Below are 22,052 nucleotides of genomic sequence, written 5' to 3' on the forward strand. Positions count from 1 at the left end.
ATCCTGTCTATTCCTATACCTCCCCAAAGCCTTTGATACTGTCTCTCACCCCAAGCTTCTTACTAAAATGTCTGATCTTGGTCTCCCCAATCCAACACTCAAATGGTTCTCAAGCTATCTTACCAACAGACAGCAGTCCATCAAGTGACTATCTTCCTTCTCCCACTTCCTTTCTGTTAATACTGGTGTACATCAATGTTCCTTTCTTGAACTACTACTATTTAACATCCTCACTAATTGTCTACATACTGCCTGTTCTCACTCCTCACTTATACAATATACGGATGACTCCACTATCATCTGCACCTCTGACAAACTCTCACATCTCCTTACTATAACCCAAAACTCATTCAGCTCCACTGAAAGGTGGTTAACTGACAATCATCTCGTATTCAATCTCAAAAACAACTAAACATCTCTTATTTCTCCCAAAATCTCTCTCTCATCTTAAATCTTCATTCACTATCTTATCCCTTGACAACACTGTAATAATGTAGAAACACATACCAAGCTCCTGAGCATTATCATTGATGATCAACTAAAATTCGATCTACATGTCTAAAATTGCATAAAAAACACCAAAAACTAGGCTTATTCTATAGAAATAAAAAATTCCTCACCAAGGACTCTAGACTTTCCCTTGCCTATGTCTATTTTCTTCCCAGTCTACTTTATGCCTCCCTGATCCTAACCAACCTACAATCTTCTCTAAAGTGTAAACTTGAACTGTCTTACAATAAAGTCTCTAGTTTTGCAGAAAATCAACCCTAACATTCACTCCATTGCCTTGTCTCAAATCCCTAAACTGGCTTGAACTCCAGCACCAGAGGCAAATACTCATTCTTTTCTTTTATTGGCTTTCTATTCCTCCTTCTACCTATCTCTTCTCTTCAACTGATTTAAGTACCTTTTTACTGCTTTTACCTTTGCGACTGTCTATTCTCGCCGAAAAGTGAGTTGAAACTGCTCTTTTACTTAAAATAAGCTTGTACTGCAATTATTATTACCTGCACTTTGACATTGTCTTTTTGTGTGAATTAACTGTTGAGGCTGCTCACTCAAGTGTGCTAGCCTGTGTAAAGTATTTACTGTGCTTTTTCTGATATCTGCCTAAAAAAAGAAAAAAAAAATTATCCTTGTTTCCTGCTTTTCCTGAGCTAGAATAGTCCCTAATACAGGTTTTGCTGTATTCTGGACTTTAGAGCAGTTCCTGTGTTGCCCATATCCTTACTTGGATAGGAGGAAGCTTCTCTGTTCACCAGTGGGAGTGGGGAGCTTTGAGCAGCCTATCTGTCCCTGGAGGAGTGGTTTCAGCCCAGAAACTTGTTGTTTATTGGCCGCTTTGGGCTAATTCCTAGCTCTTTCAAGTCCCCTGCTTAAAAACCCGCTTTAGCGTGGTTTTGCGCGATTTTGCGCATAGCACAGCATCGGGCACTTAAACAGGTTTAAACTATTACCGGCTCCACAGAGCCTGCTTTTCACTTTTTCTCTTGGAACTGATCTAAATCTCAAAGGAAGCACTCTATTTTTATTTTAAAGCCTTGCACTTGCTCTTATAAGTAATCTTATAAGCAAAACATCAACAAACGTAAACACTAAACCCGTCTTATATTCTTTTTAAACACTTAACACCCTATTTGATCCTTTTTGACCAGTCAAAAAGTATTTCACCATAATATCCTGACATGTCCAAAGGTCAGCTTCGTGTATACTCTCCAGTCCAGCTGGTGAATATGGGAATTTTGAGGCAATGTTACAACTGCCTTATGTACACAGACAACCCTCTCCTCCTCCCAACAAACTCAAATATATGTGAGAGATGCAACTATATAGCCAAACTAAAGGCTGAGCTCTCTCAACCAATGACTGGCACAGTCAATCAGGAGGAGAAGGTAACCACACACACCACAAATCCAGTCTCACATAGACCTATAGCAACAGCAAACCAAACACATAAACACACAAAAACATACTCAGAGGCTCTAAATAAAAATCTGCCTAAGCAGCAGAGACCTCCAAACCAGACACCCAAACAACTGCTACCCCACAACAATACCCAGTTTCCCTGCTTTAAAACCCGCATTTGTGCAGTTTTGCACGATTTTGCAAATAGAGCAGCATTGGACAGCGCCGCTTAAACGGGTTTAAACTATTCCCGGCTTCACAAAGTCTGCTCTTCATTTTTTCCCTTAGAACTGTTCTAAATCTCAAAGTAAGCACTCTATTTTCATTCTAAAGCCCTGCAGTTGCTTGTATAAGTAATCTTATAAGTAAGCACTAATAAACTAAAGCACTACACCCTCTTATACTCCCTTAAAGTACTTGGCTCCTTATTGGTCCTTTTTGATCAGTCAAAAAGTAGTTCCTTTTACTATTCTGGCATGTCCAAAAGTCAGTTTCGGGTTTACTCTCCAGTCCATCTGGTGAATCTGGGAATCTTGAGGCAATGTTACAACTGCCTTGTGTACACAGACCACCCTCTCCTCCTCCCAACAAGCTCAAATATATGTGAGAGATGCACCTATATAGCCAAACTGGAGGCTAAGCTCTCTCAACCCAGTACTGACACAGTCAGTCAGGCAGAGAAGGTAACCACACACACCACAAATCCAGTCTCACATAGACCTATCGCAACAGCAAACCAAACACATAAACACACAAAAACATACTCGGAGGCTCTAAATAAAAATCTTCACAAGCAGCAGAGACCTCCAAAGCAGACATCCAAGCAACCGCTACCCTACAACAATACCCACGTATCACATAGTTCACAAAGTCAGTGTGCCACACAGTCACAGTCCTTAAGGCTAAACAACACACCTAATACACTTGTAATAGGTGACTCTATTGTCAGACACAATGACATCCCATTCACCAGGCTGAACAAGAAGAAGGTCACTGTAAGCTGCCTGTCAGGTACCAGGATCCGCCACATAACACAAGCACTCAGGTCACTCCAAAGCAAGTACAAATATGACTCCGTCATTGTCCATGCTGGTGTGAATGACCTGAGACGTACCTCCCTGGACTACATGAAAAGAGACATAGAGGAGCTCTCTGATCATGTAGCCCAGGCCGGTATGACCCTGACCTTGAGTAGCATCTTACCCTCACCAAGAATGATACCACAGTATAAAGACAAAATGATCAATTTTAACAATTGGCTAAAGTATTGGTGTCATTCAAAGGGGATACAGTGTCTGTCAGCCTGGGATGACATGCTCGACAAGCCATGTTGCTTCGCTAGGGACAGCTTGCACCTGTCACCACTGGGCTTTCAAATATTGGCTAAGGCTCTTGCCACCCCCATAGTGCCTTTTTTAGGCAAGGCTCAAAATACAAACCCACCTCCACAGACAACACAAGGAAAAAGAAACTAAGGGTAATGCTGCTCAACACCAGAAGTCTAAACCTCAAGATGCACGCACTCAAGGCTCTCCTCAGTATGGAGAATATCGATATCTGTGCAGTAACAGAAACCTGGTTCAAGGCTCCCGAGAGCACCCCAGCACTACCAGGTTATACCTCATACCATGCTTTTCGGCCCCAAAAGTCGGACCGAACCACAAAAGGAGGGGGAGTATCCATATTCATCATAGATACCCACACCTCCAGGTTAGTGGCACTGCACGAAGCAGCGGACACCATCCATGTGCAACTAATAGTGGGCAAAACTGCCTTTCAGTTTGTATCCTGCTACAGACCACCCTCCCAAACTCAGGAACCCCACTCGGCTTTCCTGACAACACTGGAAAATATGAAGGTCTCTCCAAACAGCATCATATTGGGTGACTTCAACTACCCAAACATAGATTGGGAGCACTACTCAAGCCCCAGCACCCTCGCCCAACGGTTCCTAGAATTTATAAACTCAAATGCCATGGAACAACTAGTCACCATTCCCACAAGAGGGGAAAATATATTGGACCTGATCATCACCAACATGGGGACTCATTGTTCCACACCAGAGGTAAACCCCTCATTGGTAGGATCTGCCCATAAATTAATCTCACTGGACATCCTCATCCCGTCCCCACCCCCAGCCAAGGAAATCACGGTGAAGAACTTCTCAAAAGCAAACTTCACACTTTTCAAAACCGAGGTGGAATCCTTCAAAGACCCTGGGCCAGTGGAAAATACGGCCCAAACCGCAGACTCCTTTACAAACGCATTCTATGGACACCTACAGGAATGCATGGATTGTGCTATCCCAAATAAAACCAAGACTCACTCCTCCAAGGGCAGGAGACCTGTCTGGTGGACCCCAGCCATAAACAAGCTATACAACAGAAGGAGGAAGCTACTACATGATAGAGCAAAATCCCAAAAAGGGAAAGCATCTCTGATATGTACTAGCAAGAAACTACAATCCTCATAAAATCATCCAAGGCCAGCTTTGAAAGAAAAATTGCAGAAGACGCTAAAGATAATCACAAGGCCTTCTTCAGTTATGTCAGGAACCTGGGTGGCAACTCCCAGATATGCTCTGAGTTAGTGCAAAATGACAAAAAATACACTGAACCCACAGACATTGCCAACATCCTGGCAGACAGATTCAGTGCAAACTCCCCCCCAAAACAGCAAATGTCTATCCCAACAGAGTATAGCCTCCCTGACATCACAGATGCACAGGTGAGAGCTGCCTTCTCCAAAGCAAAAAACACAGCATCAATGGGACCGGACGGTGTCCCGGGCTGTGTCTTACATGAGCTTCAAGAAGAACTGAACCCTCATATAAAGTCACTGTTCTATCTCAGCCTCACTACAGGATATGTACCCAAGGAATGGCGTACAGCAACAGTGGTCCCACTCCACAAAGGTGGTGCCACAACGGAACACCGGAAACTATCACCCTATAAGCCTGACTAGCCTGGTCTGCAAAGCTATAGAGTGTATCATCATGGAACTCATAAACAAAGAAATTGGGAACCTCCAAACACTGGATCCCATCCAGTTTGGCTTTGTCAAGGGCAGATCTTGCCTCTTGAACTTGGTCGACTTTTTTGAAACAGTCACCAAGGCAATAGATGAAGGGAAGGTAGTCCACACAGCCTACCTGGACCTCGCAAAAGCCTTTGACACAATACCCCATTCGGACATCATAAATAAGCTCAGCAGCTTAAATATCAACCCCTATGTCACAAGATGGGTTGCAAACTGGCTCAGGGATAGAACCCACATGGTCAGAATTGCAGGTGCCATGTCAGACTCTAAACCAGTTACAAGTGGCATCCCACAAGGCTCAGTCCTGGGACCTCTCCTGTTCGGTATATATTTCTCAGAGGTACAGGCTAACACAGGAGGACTATGGCTGACCAAGTTTGCAGATGACTGCAAACTGGGTGCCATAATTGACTCGCCAACTGACACAAGCATCCTCCAAAAGGGTCTCACAGAGATGGATAACTGGTGCTAGAGCCATGGCCTAAAGCTAAATGCCAAAAAGTGCATAGTCATCCCCTTTCGGAAAAATAAAGTGCCCACAAACTACCACATAGGTGGAAAACCATTAAGTACGCAAGAAGTAATTAGGGATTTAGGGACCCAAGTAGATAACAATCTCTCCTTTGACAATCACATTGCCAAAGTGGTTAGAAAGACCTTCTATATAGTTCACCTCATCACAAAAGGGTTCACATCTAGATCAAGAGAAGTCATTGTGCCCCTCTACTCATCACTCATCAGGTCCATAATCGAGTACAATGCCCCATTTAGGATGTACCTTACCCGACACCTGCAGCAACTGGAATGACCCCAAAACTACTTCACCAAGAGGATTAAGGGGCTCCAACAGATGCCCTACGCAGTTAGGCTAAAGAAACTCCAGCTCTACTCAGTTGCTTACCGCCTACTCAGAGGCGATCTGTGCCTGACGTATAAAGCCATGTCCAACCCAGATTTAATGGACATGCTCCACCTCAGGAAATCCAAGTCCCTTAGAGATACATGCTCCAGAGACTGAAACCTCAGCACAGAAATAAATAGGACATGCTGGAGGGACAGATTCATATCCCAGAGGCTCCCCTCACTCTGGAACAAAATCCCAATCCATGTTAGGCAGTGCCCCTCAATGACCCTGTTCAAGAGAAATCTTGACGAGTGGATGGGAGATCGTAGGTTTACCCCGGGGATCTCTCCTGTGTCCCTACTAGACAGAGGCAAAGTAAACTTACCTTAAAAGGGCTATCTTCTGTCACCTACTATACAGAGGCACAGTCGAAAAATCTAAAAGGGTGGCGAAAGCCAAACACTTTGGCTAGGCTTGTAAATGCCCTAGGGCAGATAGCCTAGTATCAACCTATGAACTCTTTACTCAGTAGTATTTTGTTTCATATTTTCTTTACTTCAAGGCTTGCAGATTGTTTTATTTTGTACTGTATTTTGAGATTTGTTTAGGAACTTATAGTTACAACTGTACTTAATTGTTTGCAGGTTGATTAATTCTGTTCTGTATTTTGAGATTTTTTTATGTATCTATAGTTACTCCTGTATTTAGTGTCTGTCATTTATTTGAGGTTTTCTGGACTTTGTGTTACTTCTGCTTTAAATGTTCTTCTGTATGGAGCTTTCTCCCCAGGCCTCCTCTGAAAAAGGGTACAAACTCAGTTGGACATACCAGGATAACAAATGTCAAAATAAATAAATAAATTTAATTTAAAATATGTCCCTATTTTTCCACCTTTGTTCCCCCATTATTTTTAGGCTTTGTCCACATTTCTTGAACTAAGAGGTTGAGAGTTATGGCAAACATACAGGCACAGAGATTCCAATCCCTGGACCAGATTGTCAGTCGGGGTGCAAACACACTGGATCTGGTCCTGACTAATATAGGTCAGTCTTGCACACCCCCCTCATGCAATGTCTTCTCTGGTAAGGTCAGACCATAAAATGGTCTGTCTTGAAGTAACAATAAAACCTGGAACTCCAGCTAACTACCTGGAGTATTCAGGAACTACACTAATGCTAACGTCCTACTATTAAGTGATATCCCAGCAAAATTTGAAGCCCATATAAACCCTGAGAACATTGATGCCTATGTGGAAGTGTTCGCAGAAACCCTGTATAAGTATGTTAATAGCTGCATAGAGGCAGCTGTACCCATCAGGAAGAAGTATAGAAATAACTCATAAAACAAGCCACTCTGGTGGAATCACAACATCAATAGGCTGCATAACAGAAGGAAGAAAATCATGGCAAAAATAAGGAGGTGCAGCACCCAGCGGGATAAAAACCGATCACATCAGACTAAACAAATAACTAATGAGGACAAATAAAGTCTGCCAAAGGCAAACTGGAGGTAAAATTGGCCTCCCAGGACAACAGCAACAAGACATTCTTTAGCTATGGCCACAACCTCAAAGGTAATACACAATTGTGAGCAGAACTCATTGTAAATGGAACCACCTATACTGAGCTAGAAGATATATCATACCTACTGGTCAACAAATTCAGATCAAAATTTACCACTCTCTCCCCTTCAAACTTCCCTTAGGAAATATCATCAAATATAACTTCCCCCTGCTATCACTAGGGAACAAGTCCTTAATTATTTCTCTAAGGCCAAGAATACTGCATCACTGGGTCCAGACAATATCCCAGAATGCCTCCTAAATAGCAAGAAACATGGCCCATCAGGGCCTCTGGAATTACTATTTAACTGTAGCCTCCAAACAGGCTTAATGCTTCAGGAATGGAGAACAGCAGCACACATCCTTCTGCACAACAGTGGGCCATCTACAGACCCTGAAAACTGCAGACCTATAAGTCTCACTAGCCTCATATGTAAAGCCACAGAAATAATTATCTTGAAAATGACCAGTAATGACATAGGAAACCTCAGGATACTGGACCCAACCTAATTTGGTTTCATTACGAGCAGATCATGCCAACTCAACCTGATGGACTTCTTTGAGAGGGTCACCAAAGCAATGGATGAGGGCAAAATGGTTCTCACTGCCTACCTTGACCTGGCCAAGGCACTTGGCACAATACCCCACTTTGGCATTGTTGACAAACTCAAAAGGTTAAGTATAAGCATTATGCCACCTGTTGGATAGCCAACTGGCTCACAAACAGGACCCAGCTAGTTAGAATTGGGAAGTCCACCTCTACAAAGAGCCCAGTTACAAGTGGAATCCCTCAGGGATCTGTCCTGAGACTGCTTTTTTGGCATTTACTTCTTTGAAGTCAAGGCAATTGTCAATGGCCTCTGGCTGACTACATTTGCAGATGATTACAGATTAGGAGCAGTCATAGAATCCCCCGCTGACACAAGTGTTCTTCAGAAAGGATTGACACAGGCAAATAACTGGTGGTAGAGCCATGACCTAAAAGTAAATGCAAAGAAATGCATAATAGGATCCTTTGGGAAGTCAACCACCCCTGGTAACTATCATACTGACAACACACTCCTAAGAGTTGACTAAGTAGTCAAGGAGTTGGGGACACACATAGACAGTAATCTAGCCTTTAACCATCATGTGTACATAGTAGTGAGGAAATCATTCTGTGTTGTGCAACTTATTAACAAAGATATGGCATATAGGTCCAAGGAAGTAATTGTTCCACTGTATTCAGCATTCATTAGATTATCATTGAGTAGAATGCCTCTTTTGGTATGTATCTAACCAGGCATATCAATAAAAGTAGATAAAACCAAGTATCCACCAAGGCTAGCAGCATACAAAACTTTTATTGCATAAAAACAGGATAAGCGTTTTCACACCAGATAGTGCTTCATCAGAGCCATAAAAACAATTAATAATCAGCCACATTTATAGCAGTATAAGTCAATTAACTAATTAAACAATTAAAATCATTGATGTGACCTTCGTTTTTTAGTGATGGTTTTAAAGGAACTACAGCATTTATACCAGGAGGCTTATCTGACTGCAATTTGATAATCCATTTTGTCACTGCTAATTCCAACCTATTGTTGTAATCTCCCATCCGTAAACCCATTGGTACCAATTCCAAGGCCATAAACTAAAATAGATGATCAGGATAGAGAGAAATATGCTTAGCCAATGCATTGGATAGATTTTTATGCCTAATATCACCTTGATGTTGCCAAATGCGTTCTTTCAACATTCTTAAGGTTTTTCCAATATAAAATGCAGTACAGTGCCTGCATCTGGCTAAATAAACCAGTCCCTTAGATTTACAATCTGCATAAAATCTAGCTTTAAAAAGAAATTTCAGAAAAGCATGTTTAAATTCACAATCCTTACAAATAAAGGTGCAAGCTTTGCACGCTCTACATGGAAAAGTGCCTAATCTGTTTGAAATCACTGGCTGGGGCTTAGCAGATTTAAAACACAATTGTCTTTTTAAAGATAAATTATTCTTAAACGTAAACAGTGGTTTATTACCCACTATATTGCTAACTTTCTCATCTGATAATAAAATGGGCCAATGTTTACTAATTAAATCGCAAACATGATGAATATTATTTCCGTATGTTAAAGGTAGCCTAAGAAGGGTGTTATCATTCCTATTGCGTCTATCTCCCGTATCTCCACCTATCCTGTTGAAGTAGGGTTTCCCTCTAGTTTCAAGTAATAAATTTGTTTCCTTATATATTTTATTCACATTATCCTTCCTGTACCCTCTCACCACTAAATCTCCTTCCAATTCAGACACAGCTGTAAAATATTCACTATCTTGTGCATGTAATCTAGACATACGTAAAAATTGCCCTTTGGCAATATTATTAAAAGTATGTCTAGGATGCATGCTCTTCTGGTGCAGTAAAACATTTTTTCTACATGGTTTCCTAAAAAGCGAACTCTGAAGGGAACGATTTGTTAATGTTATCTTGGTATCTAGGAAGTCTATCGAATCCCGAGAATATTTCATCTCAAATCTAAATCATTCACTGCTGGATTCCAAATAATGTACAAATTCAGTTCTAACATCAGCTGCACCCTGCCACAAAATAAAAAGTCATCTGCAAACCTTTTGTAATATAAAAGGTATTCAGAGAATACATGGTTGGATAGGACCACGCTGGCTTCCCAGTCTGCCAGTACCAGATTGGTATAACTGTTCGCACAGGGAGTCCCCATTGCAACACCCTTTTTCTGCCTATAAATGGTGTCTTTAAATAAGAAGCCTATGTTATACAAAACAATTTCCATTACTGACTCCAATAAGTCAACATGCATCCTAGTATAGTCAGTAAAAATCTTTTAAGAGATGTTATCCCCATATCATGCAGTATAACAATAAATAGTGTCTGTATATCTAAAGTAACTAACAATGTATCATCAGTGAATGTACCATGGGTCCTATCAAAGACACCCAAGAAACTCAAATAGTGCTCAGTATCTTTCAGCACTGCTATAGCTTGCTCTAATGTTTTTTTTAAGCTGACCTTCGATATAAATCGAAATGAATTCAGTGACCCACCCTCTCCCGATACTCTAGGGTGGAAGGTGGGACAAATGAATGACTTATGGACTTTCGGAAGTCCCTGAAAAATGGCCAAGAGTGGTTCACTAACCTGCATAAAATCCTATAAATCTTTATCGATTAATTCATACATAAGTAATTCATACAATTCATCTTGTACCCCCTTGATAATCGCAGACAACTTACTTTGTGTTATCAATTCATTCATTTCAACATCACCAAGTAATTCATACATAGTAGAGACATAAGAATTAGAGTCCAAAATTACTGCCGCTCCACCTTTGTCCGTGGGGTGTATAGTGATATTGTCATTATTATGCAGCTGTTGTAGGGCCATACATTCATCTCTAGTTAAATTAAAACCGTTCCCCTTACCAGTGTAAATGTCACATAGTTCTTTTTCAATAACTTTAATAAAAGTCTCAAGTACAGGTGTAAGGTTAGGAATGAACAAACTGGAACTTTTTTAATCCATCCAACACATTAGACTCCAAACATAAGTTTCAGAGCAATATTCTGTATAAACAACCGTATGTCCAATATAATGTCACTAATCTGCATTGGTCAAGCAGGCACAAAATTCAAGTCTTTATTTAAAAGGCTTGTCTGTGCCATTGTTAAATGAGTACTTGACAAATTAAATATTAAAGATGATTCCTCTTGCGGCTCACACCTTCCATGCGGCATTCATTCTCCACGGATGATTTCCGTCTCTTCCAGCCTCGACTGAAGCTCCACCCTCATGTTGCTTGCTGAGGCAACTTGGAAGGAGCCGGAAAATTAAAGTGCACACTCAAAGATATTACACTACTGTTAATTTTAGATCTAGCTCCATTGTCAGTGACTTTATGTATGACTTCTGGCATGGAATCGGATCTATTGTCCACAATGGCTGTACATGCCAGGACAGGAGCCACCTGTCACTCTCTCTCTCTAAGGTGATAGATTCATTGGGGATATGCTGCTGAATTACTTCCCGTACATTAGATATCTGAAAGGTATTACCAACATCTGATGGTACTGTCCGTTCCGACCCTCAAGGCCAAACAAAAATATGGCCTTTTTTAAAGTCGTCTAGATTCCTTTCTAGCTTCTTCTTCTTCAATAATTGTAATCTATCATCATAAACTGAAACTTTCAGCAACACACTATCAAACTCTGTAATAAACGGAGCCTCTATATAATTGTCGTACAGCTCCTTTTGCAGAGCTTCCATCCACTCTAGCAGTTCCCTTTCTTGGGGACTAAAAAAGTCATTCAGAAGCTTAATATAATTGAAACTCAATTCCATATTTAACATTTGCCATCGTTTCAATAAATCAGGGAAAGTGCTGCCATATGTGGGCATACGGAGAATTCGCAAACCTCTGGGTACCACCTTGTAATGCAGGCACACCTCCATATGGAGCCGTTGCCACTGCATTGTTTTCAGTTTGAATAAACTAGTCTCAAAGTCTCTTAAGAGAGTATTGAACCTACCCTGGTTCTGAGGGTCTGATGTAGTGGATTCAGTCAATAAAGAACAGCACAAAAGTGGGTTAACACCTGTAATGCTTAAATTCTTAAAACATTGTTGCTGTTAAGTCCCCACATTGGGGCGATAATCCAGTTCTATATCAGTATGTTCGGCCATGTGCTGCACGGTATTCACAAATCCAAATAAAATAAAAAAAAAAAAAATACCCAAAGCAGCTGAAGGTACTCAGCTCGACAAGAAAACAATAAAAGTAGATAAAACCAAGTATCCACCACGGCTAGCAGCATATAAAACTATAGGCAGAAAAAGGGTGTTGCAATGGGGACTCCCTGTGCAAACAGTTACGCCAATCTGGTATTGGCAGGGGGAAAAAGGGAATTGATGATGATGATGATGATCTTGTAAGTTTTTCTCCGTATGTCAAAGAAGCTACAGAGGAACTGTTAGATTCTAAAGGGTACGTGTGGCAAATGAAATTAAATGCTAGCCAAACACCAGCTCTAAATGACATGGAAAATTTACAGGGTTTATTTAAAAATAAGGGGGTTGTTTAAGATACCCTGATCATAAGACCTACTTTGCTTACACAACTATTTTGTTCACATGACTGTCTTGCAGCTTGTATAATTAAAAAAGGGTCGTCAGCCATCATGTAAGCACTCAGTTAAAACACCACCCACAGCTACACATAGTAATACTATATCCAATGACTCTACTGCCACATACCTCTTTTGACTATATGAAGAGAGACATGATCAATCTCGCTAATCATTCATCTCAGGCAGGTATGACCTAGCACTGAGCAGCATACTACCTTCTCCAAGGCTGATGCCACGTGATCAACAGGAAATGATTGATTTTAACAACTGGCCTGGGAGGACATGTTTGACACACCATACTGCTTTGACGGGGATAGCCTGCACTTAACATCTCTAGGCTTTAAGATACTGCCAAAGACCTTTTCCACCCACATAGTGCTTATTTTAGGGGCTACCAAACTGATAAACCTCTCAACTTAGCTGAACCAGTGAAGGATATCTGAAGATGGTACTGATCAATGCCAGAAGTTTTAACAAGAATCTTCACTCTCTGCAGGCCTTCATCTCCCTGGAGAGTGTAGACACCTGTGTAGCAATGGAGACATGGTTTAAAGTTGCAGAGAGTACCCTGGCAGTGCAAGGTTATAATGATTTTCACCCTTTTAGACCCCCTACTGTGCAGAATGTATCTAAAAGTGGAGGAGTCGCAGGCTATGTCAACAATCTGACATGCAGACTAGTTAAAGTGTATGACCTACTGGAACTCATGCACATGCAACTCACCATAGGTAAGGTCTTGTACCGTATCCTTGCCACCTTTAGGTCCCCCTCCATGTCCCAAGAAACTCATATTATGTATCTCAATGCACTAGAGCCCCTCACTGATCAACCCAGTACGATCTTCATGTGGGATCTCAACTACCCTCAACAAACTCAAAAGACAAGCCACCCTGGTGGAATCACAATATCAATTAATTATACAGTAAAAGAGAAAAATCTTGGCCAAGCATAGGAGGAACAAAACTCAACATACTAAAAGCCTCTGTTCGATCTAAACAGGCAGTAATTAATACTTCAAAGGCTAAATCTGAGGAAAAAAAAAAACCTTTCAGGCAAAGGACAGCCACAAAGCTTTCTACAGCTGTGTCTGTAACCTCGAGGGAAATACACAACAATGCATAGAACTTATTGTAAATGGCATCGCCCACACTAAACCACAGGCCATTGCCCACCTTTTTGGCTGACAGCTCACTTTTCTCCCCCAACTCCCCCCATTAGTCCAAAGGAAGTATCACATACCACAACCCCCCCAACCATTAATAAGGAACAGGTCATCGATGCACGCTCCAAGGTCAACAACACTGCACTGATGGGCTCCAATAACATCCTTGTATGCTTACTAAACAGCATAAAACATGACCTCTCTGGTCCACTTGAATCACTTTTCAACTGCATCCTATAGTTAGGTTTTATGACCAAGGAATGGAAGATGGCTGCAGTCATTCTCCTACACAAAGAAATTCCAACCACTGATCCAGGTAAATACAGGCCCATAAGTCTGACCAGCCTCATATGTAAGGCCATGGGAAGAATCATCATGGACATGGTAAAAGAGGACACAGGTAACCTGCAAACACTGGACCCATCACAGTTTGGCTTTGTTAAAGGAAGGTCATGCCTATTAAATCTGATGGAATACTTTGAGAGGGTACCAAAGCAATGGATGAGGGCAAGACTGTGCACACAACTTACCTTGACCTGACCAAGGCTTTTGCTACAATACCCCACTCAGGCATTATAGACAAGTCCACTAAATTAGGTTTATACCCCTTTATGACCTGCTGGATAGCCAAATTGGCTCCCTAATAGGACCCAGGAAGTCAAAATAGGTGAGGCCACCTCCACCAAGAGGCCAGTCACTAGCGGACTCTCCCAAGGCTTGGTACTGGGCCCATTCTTTTTTGGCATCTATTTCTCTGAAGAGGAAGCAAATGCTTAAGCTTTATGGCTGACTAAGTTTACAGATGATTGCAAGCTGGGGGTTATCACTGACTTCCCTGCATACACTAACATTCTTCAACAATGCTTATCTCTGACTAACAAATGGTGCCAAAGCCATGGTCTTAAACTCAGTGATGAGAAATGCATAATTGTACCCTTTGGGAAGTCAACCATTTTGGCTAATTACCATATTTATAATACATGCCTAAGAGTTCACCAAGTGGTCAGGGACCTGGGTGCGAATGTACATAGTAGCCTTACCTTTGAATACCACATGGCCACAGTAATGAGAAAATCCTTTTATGCTGCAGAACTTATAAGAAAGGGCATGGCATCTACATCCAAAGAGGTCATTATTCCACTGTACTCTGCCTTTATCAGACCAGTCATAGAGTACAATTCTCCCTTCAGTATGTACCTGACCAGGCATATGCAGCAACTTGAGCAACCTCAAAGGTTCCATACAAAAAGAATACAAGATGCAACAAACCTGCCTTATAAAGAGTGTCTTAAAGCCCTTTCTCTCTACTCAGTCTCCTACAGATAGTTGATGGGTGATCTATGCCTGACTAACAAGGCATCCACAAACCCCACACTTATGAGCCTCCTACATATTTGTAAGTCAAACAGTACCAGAAATACAAGGTCTAGGGACCTGAATTTTGTCTGTGACTTAATCAGAACATGCTGGAGACAGACATGTGTCCCAGAGACTGTTCTCCTATGGAATAGGCTTCCCATCCATGTGAAGCTGAGTTCAGGTATTACACTATTTAAGTGCAATCTAAACTGGCTGATGGGGAATAGGAAATTTGCACCGGGTCTGTCACCCATTTCCCTTATGGAGAGAGGTAGGTCATAAACACCTGGCCATCAATATCCTGTTTGGATACAAGACATCATTATTCTTTCAGAAAAACCTGGCTAGGCTCAAAAAGGCCCCCCAGGGTCATTAGCCTAGTAACAATCTATGAACATGTTTGTCAGTGTTTGTCACAGTCTGAACAAGTCCACAGCGATATTTTGTTTTTATATATTTATTATTTTATTAAAGTGGAACTGTGGTTTGCATCATTTATTTTGTGGATGTTTTCTTGAATTGTACTAAAATGAATAATAATTGATTCTTATATTAATATATATATATATATATATATATATATACATATATAGACACACACACACACACACACACACACACACACACACACACACACACACACACATATGCTTAAAATAATGATATGTAAATAAGACACTTCCACTTGATGTTTTCACCTAATTAACCCCCAACAAATCCTTAGTTACCTATCTATTAACATGCTCCCCCTCATATAGACACCCATGATACTCAGAACCCAAATGGTTTGAGGGTGCATAGCTAGGCTTCTAAGGACCCTAAAGGCATAAGCCTATGAATCATCTCCTTCCATTTACCAGAAGGCAAACACTCAGACTTTTTCCTGTTAAACTGTCAGTTCCGCTCAGGAGATTTTATTCTACCATTATTGCTATGGGTTGTATCACACAAAAGTGAAGGGTACAGTAAGTAGAGGCTGGCAAATTGGTAGGTCTTGGAGGAGTTCAGTGTGTTATTCTAAAATTTTTTTTAGTTGTGATTTCTGTAATGACTTAGATGATCTTGTGTGCCATTCGCTTGGCGGAATTCTTCCTGTGAGTAACTCTCGATTTACAACAAGCACTCATGTATAAATGACCAGCTGTCTTTCCCATATTTGTATATTAATTACTCTTTATTGTATAATGATTTTTATAAAGTTATCCCTGTAAATGTAAAGTTGATGTACTTGTACAGCCCTGTTAGCACTACGTATACTTAATTGTCTTCCTTGTGCCCACTGAAAAATGGGCTTTGCCCAGCATGGCCAACTTGGGCAACAAACTCTAAATAATAATAATAATAAAATAAATGAAATATCTTGCATCACTAGGTGACCAGGGTCATGGGTGAGAAGGATCAGTTTGAAAAGCCAGCTTATCCAGCTAACAGATTAAATAAGTAAATAAATAAATAGTAGGATAAGTAGATAGTTCATAGCCACCATGTTTGGGAGAAAACAGTAGTCCCTAAGATGCTTAATTGTTTTTCTTTCTGTAACATTTTAAATCAAGCTTTACTATAACAGAAGAACAACACATGCAACATTTACAGTTTGAAGTTGAATTCCCTGTATCTTTTTCTCTAGCTGAGTGTATTTTTAAATCTGAGTTTTCATATTGGGAATAAAGAAATGTATTATATCCCTTGACCATCCTTAGGAGGCTCCCTGTGGAAATATCAGCACTTAAAATGCCGAGTACAGACAAACCAAAAAAAAGACTGAAAACCCTGGAAAAGAGCGAATCTTGAAGATTGCTCTTCTCTTTTTGACATCTTTTTTTGCAGGGAGCAAGCCACCCTGCACTCTAATATGGGAGGCAAGCCCCCCTACACATCCAAAACGTATGTATACCAACTCCAAGATCACCATACCTCAGAGAAAAGGGAATATTCTGAGAAATGGCCATCTCAGACTTAATATATGTAAGTCCATTTTTCAGCCATTTAGTTTCGGTATTTCAGGACATGCTGTAGCAGATCCTGATATTCCAAATGGTTACCTCTCTGACACCTAATCAGCTCTAGAATTCATAAGATAACATAATGATTTTACATTTGGGAACCGTGTTTATCATACTATGTCAACTATTAGGCCTGCCAAATGCTTACTAGATAATCGGAAACAGTTTCTTTATGGTGGCATATTTTCTTCCTTTTAAATATAAAATCTGATATTGTAGTTTGCAGATATCTAGAATAAATCATATCTATACCATAACAACAGATGTGTTTTATGTTACTTGGTTGGTTGGTTGCTGGTGAATCAGGGACTACTGAAGGACTTTTGGTGAGATGTAGTCTACTGCATTTCATTTTATCAAACTTGGAGCCATTCCTGCAAACTCAGAACACAGGGGAGTTACTTCCACACTGCTTAATTATATAATCTTCACTGAAGCAATTCAATGCCCTAGAGTGTGTTATATTAATTGAAAAATGTCGGCTACTCTGTTGTATGGCTTCTTAGTCATCTATACTTAGAGGAAAGTCATTAATAGACCTCTGCTTACTACAGGTGTAATACTGCCTCCATTGATTCTGCTGTTTATAATTATATTCATTTGTTTAATTGCACATCTTAGCTCATTATAATGCTTTTATTAGATTTTCAGTAATGACATAAACAATACTAGAGCTGAAAAGAAAGGTAAGGTACAACACAGCATGTTAAATCCAAAACATCACTTTACTTTCTTGGACTATTACCCCTCTGTGTATAGCCCTTTTACTATTTTCACAGTGTTGTGATTCTCTTTGCATGCCACTAACAGTGCCACAACTGCCTATTAATAGCCTTAAATTCATTTCCTTGCTGCTATCTGTGGGTGAGGCCTGCATCCACACATAGTTCAATTTGCTCCTTGTTAGCCCACTTTACTTTCTCTTGGTTAGCATTCACAGTAAGGCTGACTATTAAATACTGATTGCTCTGCAATGTAGCAGACTGAAGCTGGCACTGTTTCAACAAATACCATGTACTGCAAAGTCCCATGCAGCCTAAGATAAGGTATACAATTAAGGGTGTGGGGACAAAACTCCTGTATGTTGCCAGAGTTTCAGAGCAAAGCCCTTGCTTTTGCTCAAACTGCCTTCGGCTTACAGTAACTGAACAAACCTCATTCAGCAAACCCTCACTCACTGAGCAGTATTGAATGTATTCATACAGTACAGGAATATGTTTCTCTACAAAGCAACAAGTTATGATAACAGCTGTGATACATACAAGAGAGAGAGGATGTGGTATCATGTGACATATGGGTTCATATTATCAAATATATAAGTCCACTGCTTGTATATTACATACTGTTTACCACTGGCTCTTTGGTGCTTACCTTTGCTTCTCAATATCATCAATGGTCTCAGGCAGATTTGCATTCAAAGTTTCTGGCAACAGAAATGCCACAATCCCACTGATGATGGCTGCTGTGCCATATATCACATCTGGAAAAGGCTGCCAGATGTCCTCCAGGAGCTTCACAAGCGGAGCTGCTGACACTCCTAAACGTCCTATAAATGATGAAAAGCCAAGGCCATTTTGTCTGGAAAAGGAAATTTAGGATCTGTGAGTCCATCATATCATGTAGTTACCTGTGAAACTAGAATGAGAGCCACTTAGCAGATGATGCATCAAAGAAAACTAAACATAGCAAAAGAAAGTATTGAGCGTTTCTACATGGCTGTAAAGAACAATTGCTGACACGTTTTCTTTGTTCTACATCAAGTAGGCCAAGTACAAATGTAGCATCCTCCTTGTTTCTGTTAGTCATGCTGATCTTTCGAATAAGTAAAGGAAGGTTTCTATTTTAAGATAAGACTTTGGTAGTTATTCCCTTTCAAATTTACATATAAAATGGAAGCACCTTTATAAAGAATTAGCAAATCAACTTCAACTAGAAATTCCAGATCTCAAATCATTGTATTTGGCTGTTGTAAGGAAGTTCTTTGTGAGGTCTTCACTGGAGTGGTTTACTGGACAAAACAAGTTGTTTGAATATCCATTCAATTACAAGTTACAAATTAATATTTTCCCCATGATGTCAAACCCCCACATCCCATTGTGCACAGCAGCTCTACCCACGAGTGGCCTTATGTCAACTGGTGCCCTAGACAAAAGGGTTCCACGGCACCCCTCTAGCACCATCAGGTGCCCCCATCCTGGTCTACCTACACCAAATAAATACTGGAAAAGCACCACTGCTAGAGGGGCGCCCTAGGTAGCCACCTAGTTGGCCTATGCCTAAGTCCGGCTATGGATCTCCCCTTTACAATTAATATAATCTGCTTCACTATCACTGGCTGCACTTTATGGTAAGTTCAAATCCCATTCACAGCAACTCCATTTGACTAATGGAATTTTTTGACAAGTTGGCTGGATAGTACAGTTTGCAGAAACAGTTTCCTGACAGATCAGCTGCTCCCATGTTTGGCTCTACAAATATTTCAGAAAAGTGCTTGAGTGAAAGGTAGCTCATAGTGTATTCACTGTTCAGTTATATTTCCACTGGTAATTTCTTCTGAATATTCATAGAAATGTGTCAATGTAAAGAGTAGCAGGACTTTAAATAAACTTTCAGACTAAAACTAGCATTTCTGCACAGGATAAGAAAATAATTAGACCCTTGTAAGATTTTTTTTATGCTGCATCTAATTTACAAGTAATAAATGAAACCGAGCAACAGACCTCAGATAACATTTCAGAAATGGTGAAATCTGTTTAATGTGGAACTTTTCTATATGTTAGCTTTAAATTCAGTTTATTTGGTCAGCCTTCACAGTAAAAAGAGAGACAGAATATTAAATGCTGTGCTCACAGACATGTAAGAGAATTACGGGTGTATATTTTATATCACTGGTTGCTAGCATGATGAATTAGTTAAAATGGATATAAATGCAGCCTAGAGGCTTACCTCTCAACTGTGCAGATTTTCTCAGGATGTCCAAATTTTTGCCTCATATTGTTGGTCCATTTTCATGATGTTTCTGGCAAATTAGTGGCAAATAATTAAAGATTGAAGTTTTTATTTATTTATTTATTTTATTTATTGACATTTGTTAACCAGGTTAGTCCAACTGGGCCAGGGGCCTATTTTCAGTGGACACCTGAGGAGAAAAGCCCCAGAAGTGTTACATATTTTTACAATAAAAATCAAATAAAAATAAAAAAAAGAGTAAAAAATGAAAACCACCATGAAAAATAATACGAAAATCAACAGTTAGAGAATATCTGTACGTCGAGTAGGTTAAATAACAATTGGCAGGTCTAGAGAATATTACACATGAAGTACATACAAATAGATAAACCATTCAAGCGATTTTTTTAAAATAAAGATATATGTGAATATATATGCTATGGAAGTGGGTTTACTATTGTTTGTGCGAACAACATTCCATCGGCTGCAATGTGCCAAAAAACAGAATGTCGAAAGCACAAGCAGTTTTGCAACAGATAGTCGACTCCACTTATGTGAATGCACAACTGCATTCACATAAGTAGAAATCGACTAGCTGCACGAAGATCGCGGTACAGTGGGGAGTGGAAATTCATCCACATCCCCACTGTAGTGTGATCTCGGAGTTAGAATATATAAATGGGGGGGGTTGAGGGTGCAGGGGGGCTTGCCCCCCTGCAAAAACATGCTAGCTGTATAGGAGTTTGATTTACATCAGCTCCTATATGGCTATCACGTGGTGGTTTCGACAACAATGTTGAACCAAATGCGCCGAGCATTTGGTTCGACATTGTGAATGGTAGTGATTTGTAATTTCAGTATTACCATTCATTTATTTGAACAGAAAATATTTTTCCGTTTGAATAAAGAATAGTAAACCATGGAAGTGAGGGGAGAGGGAGGTATAAAGGTGTATGAGGCAAGTACAAGGAAGTAAAGAGTGGAATAGAGAAAAGGAGTTAAAGTTGAGAAGAGAAGAGGCTAGATCAAGTAGGGGTTACTGCAGGACTATGTATTCTGAAGAAAAATTGTAAGTTCTTTTCTGGACAGGCATTTTTGATGAATGATTCTTATGTTTTGAGGGAGTGAGTTCCAAGGATGTGCAACAGAGTATTTGGAGAGGGACTTTCCTATATTTTTATTGGGTTTATATATGTCAAGGAGGTGTTTGCTAGAAGTACGAATGTGATGATGGGGGTTGTAGTAGGAGACTAGGTTGTGGATGGAAGGGCAGGAAGAGGGGGTCATTCAGGATAGAGTGTGTAATGTGAAGTTGGTGTAGAAGTAGTTGTTTAGAGAATTCTGGCCTTTGGAAGGATTTAAGGACAAGACAGTGGTGATACTTATAGGGGTGATTAGAGGCAAACCTGGCTATTTTATGATAAGTTTGCTCTAGTTTAATGATAAGTGAAGTTTGAACATTAGTAAGGCTAGTGACAGCATAGAGAAGGCAGGGTAGAAGAAGCGACTGGGAGAGGGAAGGTTTGGAGGAAGGTGACAGAAATTTCTGGTTGTGCTAGAGAAGTCCGAGTGTCTGGTGGCTCTTTTTATACATTGTTGGATATGAGTATCAAAGTTTAGTTCATCATCAATAATTACTCCAAGTAATTTGGTATGGGGTTAGGGTTTGATGATGGGTTATTAAGAGAGGTGACCGAGAAAGAGGGTTTGTGCTGGGTGAGTGTTTTAGGGAAGACGAGAAGGAGTTTATTTTTTTTGGTTTTATTATTAATTGGTTATCAGAGAGCCAGGTTTCGACAGATGTGAAGGTTTGTTGAGTGACATCTAGTAGTTCAGGGATGTTGTGGGCAGAGCTGATAAGGGTGGAGTGAATCATCGGCATATTGTAGAAGTGTAGAGAAGTTATTAGCGGAGTGAAGGTTGTTAGTGAATATGTTGAACAGAAGTTATAAAATAATGACAGACATTTGAGTTTCTGACTTCATACCCTTCAGAAAATCCAAGTTAATGCAAAACCTGTTAGTCTATCAACTTTCCAAGTTTGTAAGAGCAATATTTAAAAACTGTCCCTATTTTTTGGGCCTTTGTAA

At 40.3% G+C, this 22,052-nt stretch overlaps 1 protein-coding gene across 1 annotated transcript in view; it reads right to left on the bottom strand.

Moving 5' to 3' along the window:
• Positions 1-22,052, bottom strand: part of LOC122792613 (solute carrier family 22 member 7-like) — a 588,108-nt gene that overhangs the window by 62,126 nt on the left and 503,930 nt on the right. Inside the window, exon 9 of the mRNA XM_044060277.1 lies at positions 18,385-18,591. Coding sequence (XP_043916212.1) covers positions 18,385-18,591 — 207 coding nt within the window. The remainder of the gene's footprint in view (positions 1-18,384; positions 18,592-22,052) is intronic.

This window comes from Protopterus annectens, chromosome 1.part0 (assembly GCF_019279795.1).
Source record: "Protopterus annectens isolate FY-2018-M chromosome 1.part0, PAN1.0, whole genome shotgun sequence".
NCBI lineage: Eukaryota > Metazoa > Chordata > Ceratodontiformes > Protopteridae > Protopterus > Protopterus annectens.